We start from the raw sequence: 12243 nt of genomic DNA, 5'->3' as shown, positions 1-12243 counted from the left end.
CTTATAACATGTGCAACATCCAAATAAACACAATGCAACTGGATTCTGCCCCTCATAGAACACAACCTCGCGGTGCGAGACTGGGGACTCTAGGTCTATGAGTGCCTATCCTGGAGGGGGAGTATATCGACGCAGCCGAGTGCATAAAGGAAAGCGGAGTGCTGCCTGCGCGGCGAGCGCGTGAGGCAAGAGGAAGACAACACCCGAGCCTGAAATTGAAATTGAGAGCGGAAACATGCGGTGATCGACCAAGGGTCGGTGCCTTGTGTGATGAGATTCTAGAGAAAGTTCGAAGAGAGTCAGTTTCGGGCCATTATCAGGCCGAGGAAGAGAAGGATGCGAAGTGCCACCGGAGTGCTCAGGGTCACTATTCATGTCCCTCAATAGATTCCAGGCTACCATCGTGAGGAGGAAGAGGAGGAGCACACCGCCCCAACTCCATGAACAGTTCACCAGAGCACCGAACAGCAGTGGCACCAGGCTGAGCCACCCCAATGGCGAACAAATGGAATATGCCGCTCATAGAACACGACCTCACGGTGTGAGAATGGGGGCTGTGGGACTGCCTGTGCCTATCCCGGAGCAGGAGTATATCGACGCAGCCGAGTGCAGAAAGGCAAGCCGAGTGAGAATGGATTGTCCGTAAGATGGGGAAGCCCACAGAGACTGTCATGTCCTTTGTGCATTGATTTTCACCACAGGTGTGGCAGCCACTTTCATCGCCATGACACCATAGCTTTAGTGGTGGAGCCACAGCTCACGTGGCGTGTGGTCGCTGGGCACCAAACAGGCCCTAGTTTGGTACTACCCAACTGTGTGGTGTCGTTGTAAACCAAAACATGGTTGCTACTGTGTGAGTGGGTGTGTTTTCTACAAATGCTCGTACTTCACGGTCGATTGTTCTCCATTCTCTTTTCTCCTTGGTCCCAAACCCTAGCTTTATCACCGTCCTATCCCATCCTACACCACCACCTAGTGTCCATTGAATGATTTGGTCGGCGCTATCTCCTCCGTCGTCATTGGAACTAGGGTTTGTGGTTCTTAGTTCAAAGGTGGAGAGGAAGGGATCGGACCGAGTAAAAGAGAAGGGAGATAGAGAGACGACTACCAGAAGATAAAAGTATTAGAAAAATAGAGTGCCCCTCAAGTTTAGTTTGCATTATTATTTGGGGGTGGCTAGCGCCCGGACGTCCGGACACCCGTGCAGCCCACCTCAGTCCGCCTCGATCCGACTCGCACATGCACCCCACCCTCGATGTTGTGTCCGTCGCTCCTCGTGTTCGGACAGCCACGCGACCTGCCCCTGTCCACCTCGCATGCACACCTTGCCCCCGGCGTCGCGCCCCGCTCCTTTCCCTTGAACCCCTCCTCTCTCTCCACGTGGGAGGGACCTAGGAGCCCGCCCCTAGCTCGCTATGCCCCTGTCCGCCAGCACTAGCTCGCCGCACACCATCCCGCAGCCCTAGCTCGCGGCACCCCATCCCTCGGCGCTCGGGCTGTGTGCCCATCACTCACAGTGCCCCCTGAAACACTTGCAACAACATACGTCTGACCACAGATGAAACATACTGTTGCAGCATATGTGTGAAACATATGCAATATCTAGATAAAACACTTGCAACATGTGTGTGAAACACATGCAACATCCAGATAAAACACTTGCAACATGTGTGTGAAACATATACAACATCTAGATAAAACACTTGCTATAACATACGTCTACAATATTTTGAACAAACGCTTGCAACATACCTTTGAAAACACTTGCAAAATATGCAACATTTGCAACATCCGCATCTACTTTTGCAACATCTATATATGTAACAATTACAACATACCTCTGAAACATCTGAACACTTGAATAATACATTTGCAACATAGGGGAGGGTAAGGCCGGGGCTGGTCAATTCCGGTCATCGGGGTGGGATCCGGCAGCAAGCGGCGGTGCACCACCACCACCAAAAGCACCGGCCTTGGATCGGCCGGGTGAGGGCGCGGCGCACGACTGAAGCGATGAGTGAGGTGCGGGTGGGGCGCGCGACGGGCGGGAGCAAGGAGTGAGCGAGCGAACGGCACAGGGTGGGGCACGTGGTGGGAGAAGGCCAAAGCAGCGAGCGAAGTGAGGCGCAGCGTCCGGATGGGACGGACGCCCGTGGCCAAGCATTACCGTTATTATTTACATGGAAATTATCACCACCCTTAGCACCCTCAGGCCTCTTTCACTATCGTTTTTTCCCCATGTATTTAATTCTGCGTATGTAATCTTAATCATCGGTCAATGTTTTCTTTTACTCTTATTTAATCTTAATCATCGGTTAATCATTTTTCCTCTCATTTTTAATTACAGGGGAACCATTAATTATGGATTAATTTTCATTTTTATCTCATAATAATCTTTGTTCAATTCAAACAACTATATTACAACTGATATAAATCGTATGCACACCCACCTTAAACTTTGACTTCCACAAAAGAAAACAGAAGTTTTGCCACTTCTTTCACCCATTCCAGAAGAGAAAATTGAAGCAATTTTGCCACATGTTCTTTAAACGAGTTCAGCACTACCAATGGTCAAAAGCCGAAGTTGTTTTCTAAGGAGCTGGAGCCTCGCTAAATTGGTTTTCCTCTCCTGATGTCGCGGCTTCAAGATTTGTGTGCGGATCGGCGTGGTCCCAACAGCCGGACCGTACGCCGGCGCGTTCTACACTACACTGAAAAGATGAACAGAGTAATGGACTATTTTTTGCACCGAACTGTTATGCTCCCACATTAATTAACATTATAACATAATGACATTACACCAGAAGTAAACTACGGCCGCAGCTGCAGCATACAACTCAAACAAACAATCATCTATTTACAGGCACCGCTTTGCCAGCAGCAGCTCCTCTGTATTAACGGGCACCACTTCTGCCAGCAGCAGCCCAGCCCAACACAGGCTGCACAAACAAACCACCTGCGAGATCAAGCGGCAGGGTCATCTTTAGGAGCCCTGTTGTGCTGCACCAGACGCCACTCCATCTTCATCCTCCCCTGGCCCTGCTGTTGCCAGCCGCCGCTCCTCATCTGGTGCCGCCCCTCCTCCTGGTTCCTCTGGATGCCACCGCCGTTCCTCAGCTGGTGTTGCCCCTCGTGCTGCTTCCTCTGATTGCCACGGCCAAAACAATTCCAATTGCTGCTACTGCCACCGCCTCCACCGCCACCATTCCGGTTCCTGCCACTGCCATTGCCATTGCCATTGCCGCTGCCGCCACCACCACCACTGCCAACATTCCAGTTCCTGCCAATGCCATTGCCTCTGCCACCATCACCATTCCACTTCATGGCACCGCCAGTGAAGGTGCTACTCATCCACATCGTGCCACCGCCAATCAGCATCCTTCCAGTCCCGGATGACGTGTGGCCTGGATCCACCCCCTGCTGGTGCCAATTGCTAGATGATCCACCTCCATGGAAGTTATTGTTACTGTTGTTTGGTCCACCTTCGCCAAAATATTTTGCCCTGAACCTTTCCTTTGCCTCCTCGAAATTCTTGAACGCTTCTGAATCATCCCAGTCCATGACGTTTCTGTATAATCCAATAAATCGCTTGTTTTCGCAGAAGGTCTCCCAGGGAATGTCGTAAGCCTTACGGCAGAATTCTCTTTCCCACAATGGGACTGGGCGGACATTGTCTCCTGTGCATATAAAAAAATGGGTATCATAATTCATGGTAGCAGCATGGCAATGCAGGAAAGACAAAAGATTCCCTGATGTATTGCATTCAGCAATCTGGAAGAACATAAATATAATTGTCTTATAGCTATATTGATTAGTATTCCACCATGCGAATTTGGAAGATACCAGACTGAAATTTTAAAATTAGTTCAGTAAACAAAATAGCCCAGAGATAAAAATTGTTACAATCATCCATGTTTATGACTGCAGCGAATATTTGAACTGATCCATAAAGAAAGATGCATTTAGAAGCTATTATGCGGTCTGTCAAGGGCCTGAGTATCGAGGGTAGGAGGCCCTCGGCTACGTAGATCGTAGCCTTGGTCCGTCTTCTCCGGTGAGGTTTTGCCCCTCTTCCGAAGGCTTGAGTGCGGTAGGGAGAGGAGAGAAAGTTCACGGTAGAATTCTTGATTGATTCCTCGGCTACAGCCGGATACAAGGCTTAATAGCCTGTTTTGCAAAATATAAGGAAACTATCTCCTATAATTAAGGATCTCCTCTAATATCCCAACTAATTCTATTTCCTATCTTAGCCACTATTTCCCTTTCCTTCCTCCAGAAGTTCGGGCGTGGCCCTGATAGCCGCGCGCTCAGCTGCGCGCCTCTGGTCCCTCGCGCGCCTACGGCGTGTATAGGGGAGGCCCCACATGACATCTCTCCCCCCCTCGACTTGCAGCTCGTCCTCGAGCTGGAATGAGGGATGCTTGGCTGTGAACTCCTCCCAATCTTCCCATGTAGCAGCAGACGCCGGCTGTCCCTTCCAGCGCACCAGCACTTGTTTGATGCCCCGGGCGAGGCGAGAGCGTACCACGCGCTCTGGTTCGGGCACTACTGCACCATGCAGCAGCTCAGGCAGCGCTGGAGTGGAGGTTGGAGGCGTGCCCACCCATTTCTTCAGGAGCCCCACATGGAACACATCATGTATCTTGGCTTGGGGTGGGAGGGCCAGACGAACAGCCGCGTCGTTGATGACCTCAGTGACCTGATAGGGCCCAAAGAACCTGGGCTGCATCTTCCCCTTTGGCGCCAAGGACATAGAAGCCACTGGCCGGTTGCGGAGGCGCAACAGAACCCAGTCCCCGACGTCATAGGTCACTGCACGGTGTTTGTTGTCGTAGAACCGCTTCTGGATGGCCTGAGCGTGCTCCAAGCGGTGGCGTACATCCTCCAGAAAGGCCTCGCGCTCAGCCATTGTCTTGGCCACAGCTGCCACCCGGGTGTCACCCTCTTCATAAGAACGGATGGATGGAGGGTGCCGGCCATACACCACCCTGAACGGGGTGTCACGGAGCGAGGATTGGTACGCCGTGTTGTACATGTACTCCGCCCAAGGCAGCCACCTGAGCCAGTCCCGTGGGCGATCGCCGGTGATGCAACGAAGGTACATGGTGATCACCTTGTTGGCTGCCTCGGCCTGACCATCAGACTGGGGATGGAAAGCCGACGTCATATGCAGCTTGGCGCCCATGAGCCTCATCAATTCTTGCCAAAATGTCGAAGTGAACACCACATCGCGGTCCGAGACGATGGACTGTGGCATGCCATGAAGGCGCACAATGTCGGAGAAGAAAGCCTGTGCCACAGTTTCAGCGGAGTATGGGTGCGCCAATGGGATGAAGTGCGCATACTTGCTGAAACGGTCCACCACCGTCAAGATGACGGATTTGCCTCGAACCTTCGGGAGAGCTTCTATGAAATCAAGACCGATGTCCGTCCACACCGCTGTTGGGATCGGCAGAGGCAGCAGCAACCCAGCCGGCAGGAGATGCTCCGACTTGTTGCGCTGGCAAGTGGAGCACGCCCGCACAAAGTCCTGCACCACGCGGCGCATGTCGGGAAAGTGGACGTCCCGGCGAAGACGATGAAGGGTGCGCTGTACCCCTTCGTGGCCGTCCTCATGGACTGCGGCCAGCAGCTCTCGAAGCAGCGGCGACGACGGCGGAACGTAGATGCGGCCATCGAATGTGAGCAGGCCGTCAGTAATGGCCCAGGGAGCAGAGCGCGAGCCGGCGAGGACCTCCGCCTTCAGGGCCGCCGCCGCCGGGTGGATGGCCTGCTCCTGGCGCAGCCGGTCGATGTAGTCGAAGCGGGGTGCCGATATGGCGAGCACCTTGCCCTCCGGCGTGTCGCGGCGAGACAAAGCGTCGGCCACCGCGTTCTGGGCGCCCGGCTTGTACTCGACGCCGAAGTCAAAGCCCAACAGCTTGCCCACCCAGTGATGTTGGGGGATGGTCGCAAGCCGCTGATCGAGGAGGAACTTCAAACTGTAATGATCCGTGCGGACTGTAAACCGGCGCCCCCACAGGTACGGCCGCCAGTGGCGTACAGCGTGCACCAGGCCGATGAGCTCGCGTTCATATGCTGCGAGGGAGCGATGTCGAGGCGCCACCGGCCTGCTGAAGTAGGCGATGGGGTGGTTCTCTTGCAGCAGCACGGCGCCAAATCCGTGCGTCGAGGCATCGCACTCCACTATGAACGGCTTGGTGAAGTCCGGGAGCGCGAGCACAGGCGCCGACGTGACAGCGGCCTTGAGCGCTTGGAACGCCGCCGTGGCCTCGTCCGTCCAGGAGAAGCCCTCCTTCTTGAGCAGCGCCGTCAAAGGTGCTGCGATGACGCCGTAGTCGTGGACGAACTTGCGGTAGTAGCCCGCCAGCCCCAAGAAGCCTCTGACCGCGCGCACCGACCGTGGCTGTGGCCAGTCCCGAACCGCCTCCACCTTGGCGGGGTCCATAGCCACACCGTCAGCGGAGATCACATGGCCCAGGTACGCCACTGATGCCACCGCGAACGCGCACTTGGACTGCTTGACGAAGAGTTGGTGCTGCTGCAGTACCGAGAGCACAGCACGAACATGGCGCAGGTGGTCGGCCCAAGAGGAACTGTAGATCAGAATGTCGTCAAAAAACACAAGTACAAACCGCCGAAGAAAGGGCCGCAGCACGTCGTTCATGAGCGCCTGGAACGTGGCCGGTGCGTTGCAGAGGCCGAAAGGCATGACGAGGAACTCGTAGAGGCCGTCATGTGTGCGAAAAGCCGTCTTGTGGACGTCCTCCGGCCTCATGCGCACCTGATGATAGCCTGACCGCAGATCCAACTTGGTGAAGAAGCGGGCGCCGTTGAGCTCGTCCAGAAGCTCGTCGACGACTGGGATCGGAAAGGCGTCCTTGATGGTGAGCGCGTTGAGCGCTCTGTAGTCGACGCAGAACCTCCAGGAGTCGTCCGGCTTCTTGATGAGGATGACCGGCGACGAGAACGCCGAGTCGCTCCGGCGGACAATGCCCTGGCCCATCATCTCCCCGCATTGCCGCTCCAGCTCATCCTTGTGGGCTGCCGGGTACCGGTAAGGGCGCACAGCCACAGGAGCGGCGCCTGGCTGTAACGTAATGGCATGGTCGCGGGTACGCTGCGGTGGCAGTCCTGTTGGTGCAGCAAAGACGTCGCTGAACGCGTCGAGGAGGCCGTCGAGGAGGGGACTGTCCCCAGCGGTCGCCGTGAGGCGCGGTGCGCGCACCTTCGCCACATCCGTCCAGCAAATCGCCCGGCCTTGCCGAGTGAAGGACATGGTCCTGACGGTGAAGTCCCAGACAATCGGTCCCAAGGTAATGAGCCACTGCGTGCCCAGAACCAAGTCATAGCCGGCGAGAGGCATGACATAGAGATCCACCAGGAAGTGTTCGCCGGCGACGGAGATCGGTGCCTGCCGGATAACGCCGGGGCAGCGGATGCGCTCCCCGTTCGCCACAGTCGCCGTCAGACGTGGACGTTGCTGCACTTCCAGTCCGGAGCGGCGCGCTGCCTCTTCGCCAATGAAATTGTGGGTGGATCCTGTGTCCAGGAGAGCCACCAGTGAGACCGCGCCCACATCGACCGGCACCTGCATGGTGTCGCAGACCGGCACCCCTGCCACGGCCTGCAAGGAAAAGACAGGAGCCTCGGCAACCTGATTAGCAACTGCAGCGGCCGCCTCCTCCTCTTCAGTGATCGTGACGCCGTCGACGAAGAAGATGCGGCGGCAGACCCTATTATGGCCCCGTGTGTACTTCTCATCGCAGTTGTAGCAGAGGCCCAGGCGGCGACGTTCTGCTTGTTCTTCTGTAGACAGCCGCTTAATCGGCTGGCCGGCTGGACGCGCAGGCGCTGCTCCTATGACTGGGGCAGGAAGCGTCGGCCGAACCGGGGGGGCTGGGAGCGCCAGGGGCAGAGGCCCTGGACCTTGCTGGACGCGTGTGCCTCCTCTGCCCGGCTGAACTGCTAGGGCAGCCGCCAGCCGTTCCTGCTCCATGACCTCCACCTCGCGCGCCAAGCTCATGGCGACCGGTAGCGTCTGGGGATTGTGGAGGCGGACCTGGTTGCTGATCGGAGGAAGCAGCCCCCCGGTGAAGAGCTGAACCCTCTGCGCCTCTTCCAGTGGCCCCGCGCGCGGGAGGAGCGCCTGAAACCGGTCCTGGTACTCCTCGACCGTGCCGGTGCGCCGACACTGCGAGAGCTCGAACAGCGGCGCCGAGCGCAGCGGCGGTCCGTAGCGGAGGTTGAGCAGGTCCTTAAAACGGCGCCACGTCGGCACCCCTTCATCCTGCTGCACTTGCATATACCACAGTTGGGCATTGTCCTCCAAGTTGTAGGAGGCCATCCACACCTTTTCTTCCTCCATTATCCGCTGTTGGTGGAAGTAGGACTCGCATCGATTGACGAAGACGAGAGGATCAGACTTGCCATCATAGCGGGGAAAGTCGAGTTTCTGGAACCGGGGAGGCCGATCGGTGTGATGCTGGCCGTCGGGCCCAGCACCCGGCGCGGAGGCACCCGAGGACGACGCCTTCTCCTTCTTCAGCGCGTCCAGGTCGGACTGGAGGGAGCCGATCTTGCCCGTGAGGCCCTCTATCATCTTGGCGAGGTCAGCGATCGTTGGCTCAGCCATGGCAGAGGAGCGGGATTCAGCGGAGGTGGGCGATGGAGGTGTGGCAGTGGGGGCGATGGTGGCTGGAGGGTCGGCGGCTGCAGCAGATGAACCTGCCGATGAACTGGAGGTGGTGGATCGACGTGACCGTGATACCAGGTTGTCAAGGGCCTGAGTATCGAGGGTAGGAGGCCCTCGGCTACGTAGATCGTAGCCTTGGTCCGTCTTCTCCGGTGAGGTTTTGCCCCTCTTCCGAAGGCTTGAGTGCGGTAGGGAGAGGAGAGAAAGTTCACGGTAGAATTCTTGATTGATTCCTCGGCTACAGCCGGATACAAGGCTTAATAGCCTGTTTTGCAAAATATAAGGAAACTATCTCCTATAATTAAGGATCTCCTCTAATATCCCAACTAATTCTATTTCCTATCTTAGCCACTATTTCCCTTTCCTTCCTCCAGAAGTTCGGGCGTGGCCCTGATAGCCGCGCGCTCAGCTGCGCGCCTCTGGTCCCTCGCGCGCCTACGGCGTGTATAGGGGAGGCCCCACATGACACGGTCACTCAAGGTGTCGTCTAGACAGATAAGTAGCCAAACAAGCTCTTGTGCTTGTTACATTAATATCTGAGAAAACAAAAAGATGATGTCCTGTCATTATAATTTCATTGGCGGCGCTAGCTTTACATGTTGGCCGTGTGCCGCTCTCTAATTACCAGAAGGGATTGTTGTTTCCAAGATATGCTGACCTCTGCACCAGTAATGCTTATTTCAGTTGAGAAATGGTGCAGACCATTTTGTTCTAAAAAATGATAAATAAACAACTACAACAAACTCTTCCAATATTTTAGAAACAAAAGTGGACAATTACACATATTACTGAAATAGCTAATGAAACCCACCCAGGCAGCCATGATGTAAGAAATTAATGGCAATGAGAAGTTTCCAACACTGAAACTGGAAAATCGAAATGCAGTTCAAAGGAAGAAGATCAAGAAAAGAAAAGAAAAAGGGTATGATGGCAAGAAACAAGTCGAAGGTTCTATCTTTCACGTGCTTGCTCCGTTAGAAGAACAATTTCCCACTATGTCGATGTTCTGGTGCTATGATGTTGTGCTGTAACTTTATTTTGGTTCCAACACCTAAAGTTGGGTGCCTATCCTAATAGCTCGGAAAAAGATAGATAAAATCATAGTGGGCAAGGAACAATACGTTTCCCAAAATTCACACAAATCCTGTGGTTATCCAGAATGATAAAGAAAACCATAACCTTAAAACCAAAACCATTTCCGTAAAGGGTAAAACTTAGCTTATCCACATAACCCAACATCCTAGGATTACTAGCTTCTGAGCCTATAGCTGCAAGGTGCTATGCCCTCTTACAACACTCCAGATTAGGATATAAACTCATCAATTTTATGGATACTTACTCTTCATTCATATGAATGAGGATCAAGGGTGTGCAGGAAACATCAGACAGTTATACACGTCACGTGCTAAATATGGGGAAACACTCACAATTCTTGACACAAGAGTTTGATCCAGAAATGGCAACATTGCTTGTAAAGGTAAGTATCTACCTCCTACACAAGATGAACCATCGTGTCGTTCATTTAATGATAATATAATTAGTAAGAAAAAAGTGAAAAATGTGTCTTACAGCATATCATAACTTTGAGGTCATATTGTTGCCTGAAGAAAAAAGGTACAGACAGCATGCGTGGGACCAATTGTAGTCAGTAATTCCATTGAGTCGTATTCGATATGTCAACGGACATCGGTTACTTATTACTCAGGATGGAACAAGCAACTAGGCGTTACGACAAAGTGCACAACACGACAAAGTATATAAATCAAAGATGGCGTGAAAGGCACGAAGTGAGCCATGGATCCAGAAGATCCCAGCCATTGAATCCATGGCGCGCAACAAGCATTTCAATATTTGAAATTGAACGTGGCACATAACGGATACTAGCAGTTCTATGCATCCTCAAAATACTGTGCACTGTGCAGAGTTGCAGACAGGACTGTGTCCGAATAGATGATTTGAACCCCCACCTGTAAAAGTACAACACTGCTATCTCGCAATTGCAGTGCCCTCCCAATTCCTATTCCCCCAAAAAAGAAATGGATATCCCCAATAGATGTGATAATCATGCAAAGATAACATTGCTGGCATCTCATCGTGGAGAGGAAAGAACAGTTCATATACATGAGAAAAGCCTACAGCAACAGGCAAGTTTATTTAACCAGTAATAACTCTGATCCTGAGCTTGAATCGGTATCCAAATCATCTGACAAGCAAAGAACAAGGACTAGATCTAGATATCAAGTAAGTTCAAATCCGATCGCAACCCAACAGATTACCGATGATAACACCCAAATCGGAACATCGGGTTCAGAGGGAGAGGAATCCGTCCGTACCGTTATCAGGCCGAGGCAGAGGAGGAAGCGAAGTGCCGCCGGAGTTGTCACCGTGGCCATCCACGTCCCTCGACAGGTTCGAGGCCGCCATCGTGAGGAGTAAGAGGAGGAGCACCCCGCCCCAACTCCACGAACTGTTCGCCGGAGCGCTGGGCAGCACCAGACGGAGCCACCCGAATGGCGAGCAACCGGAATCCGCCGCTTAGCGCACACAGAACACAACCTCGCGGTGCGATACTGGGGGCTCCGGGAATGCCAGAGCCTATCCTGGAGGTGGAGGGTGAGTATATCGGCGCAGGCGAGTGCAGAAAAGGCAAGCGGAGTGGTGCGGTGCCTGCGCGGCGAGCGCGTGAGGCACGAGGAAGACGACAACGAGAGCCCGAAACTGAAACCGGAGCGGAAACGTGCGGCGATCGGCCAAGGGTCGGTCGGTGCCCTGCGAGATGAGATTCCGGAGAAAGTCGGAAGCGAGCCAGAGGACGCGGGAACGGACGGACCTGGTCGACGGCGTGGAGCCGAGACGCCCCGCCGAGGAGGGCCCGCGGCGGGAGGCCGGCTTCGCCCTCCGCCGCCGCGTGGTTGAGCCGCATTTGCGACTGCGTCCTGTCCCCCGCCTCCACCACCACCACCCCGATCGGGCGCCCGGATGCGAGTGAGAGATTGGCGGTAAAACCCTAGCGCGGGCAGCGGCGGGGGATTGGGCCATTGGGGAGGGAGAAGACGAATAAGTTTATTATAAAATTAGTATTAAATACTTCAATATCCAAATAAGTTTATTATAAAATATATTCTATGTTTAATATAATGATTCTTATTACACATCATAAAGATTAATCTTTTTTAAAATATTTGGTCTTTGACTCTAGACGTATGACATGTATATTTTTGGATAGAGAAAGTTTTTTTTTTCAAAATACTGTCATATTTATTGAAATATACATACTGCCCTCCACTCACTTGGCCTTCTATTTTTTTTCGTGTCCTCTTGTCACTCCGTCTGAATTGATGTTGGCAAGAAATTTTGATGGTGGGACCGAATATGCGCGCACGCATGTGTGTATGCATGTTCGGTCCCAATATTAAATCCCTAAATCCTAAACCCTAGAGGCTACAACACTAAGTACACAGGTTGAATTTTTTTACGTGTCCTCTTGTCACTCCGTCTGAATTGGTGTTGGCAAGAAAATTTGATGCTAGGACACACACACACACACA

The 12243-nt window shown here is 53.5% G+C and overlaps 1 protein-coding gene across 1 annotated transcript; it reads right to left on the bottom strand.

Annotated features, from left to right (window-relative positions):
- Nucleotides 1-2736: 2736 nt before the first annotated feature.
- On the bottom strand, nt 2737-11687 carry LOC136508953 (uncharacterized). Its single transcript, XM_066503733.1, has 3 exons — nt 11526-11687; nt 11029-11413; nt 2737-3677 (listed from the first exon to the last, which is right to left on the bottom strand). The coding sequence occupies exons 2-3, from the start codon at nt 11117-11119 to the stop codon at nt 2965-2967; spliced, it is 804 nt and encodes a 267-aa protein (XP_066359830.1). The 5' UTR covers nt 11120-11413; nt 11526-11687; the 3' UTR covers nt 2737-2964.
- Nucleotides 11688-12243: the final 556 nt, after the last annotated feature.

This window comes from Miscanthus floridulus, chromosome 15 (genome assembly GCF_019320115.1).
Source record: "Miscanthus floridulus cultivar M001 chromosome 15, ASM1932011v1, whole genome shotgun sequence".
NCBI lineage: Eukaryota > Viridiplantae > Streptophyta > Magnoliopsida > Poales > Poaceae > Miscanthus > Miscanthus floridulus.
This window is presented reverse-complemented; position numbering and strand designations above follow the sequence as displayed.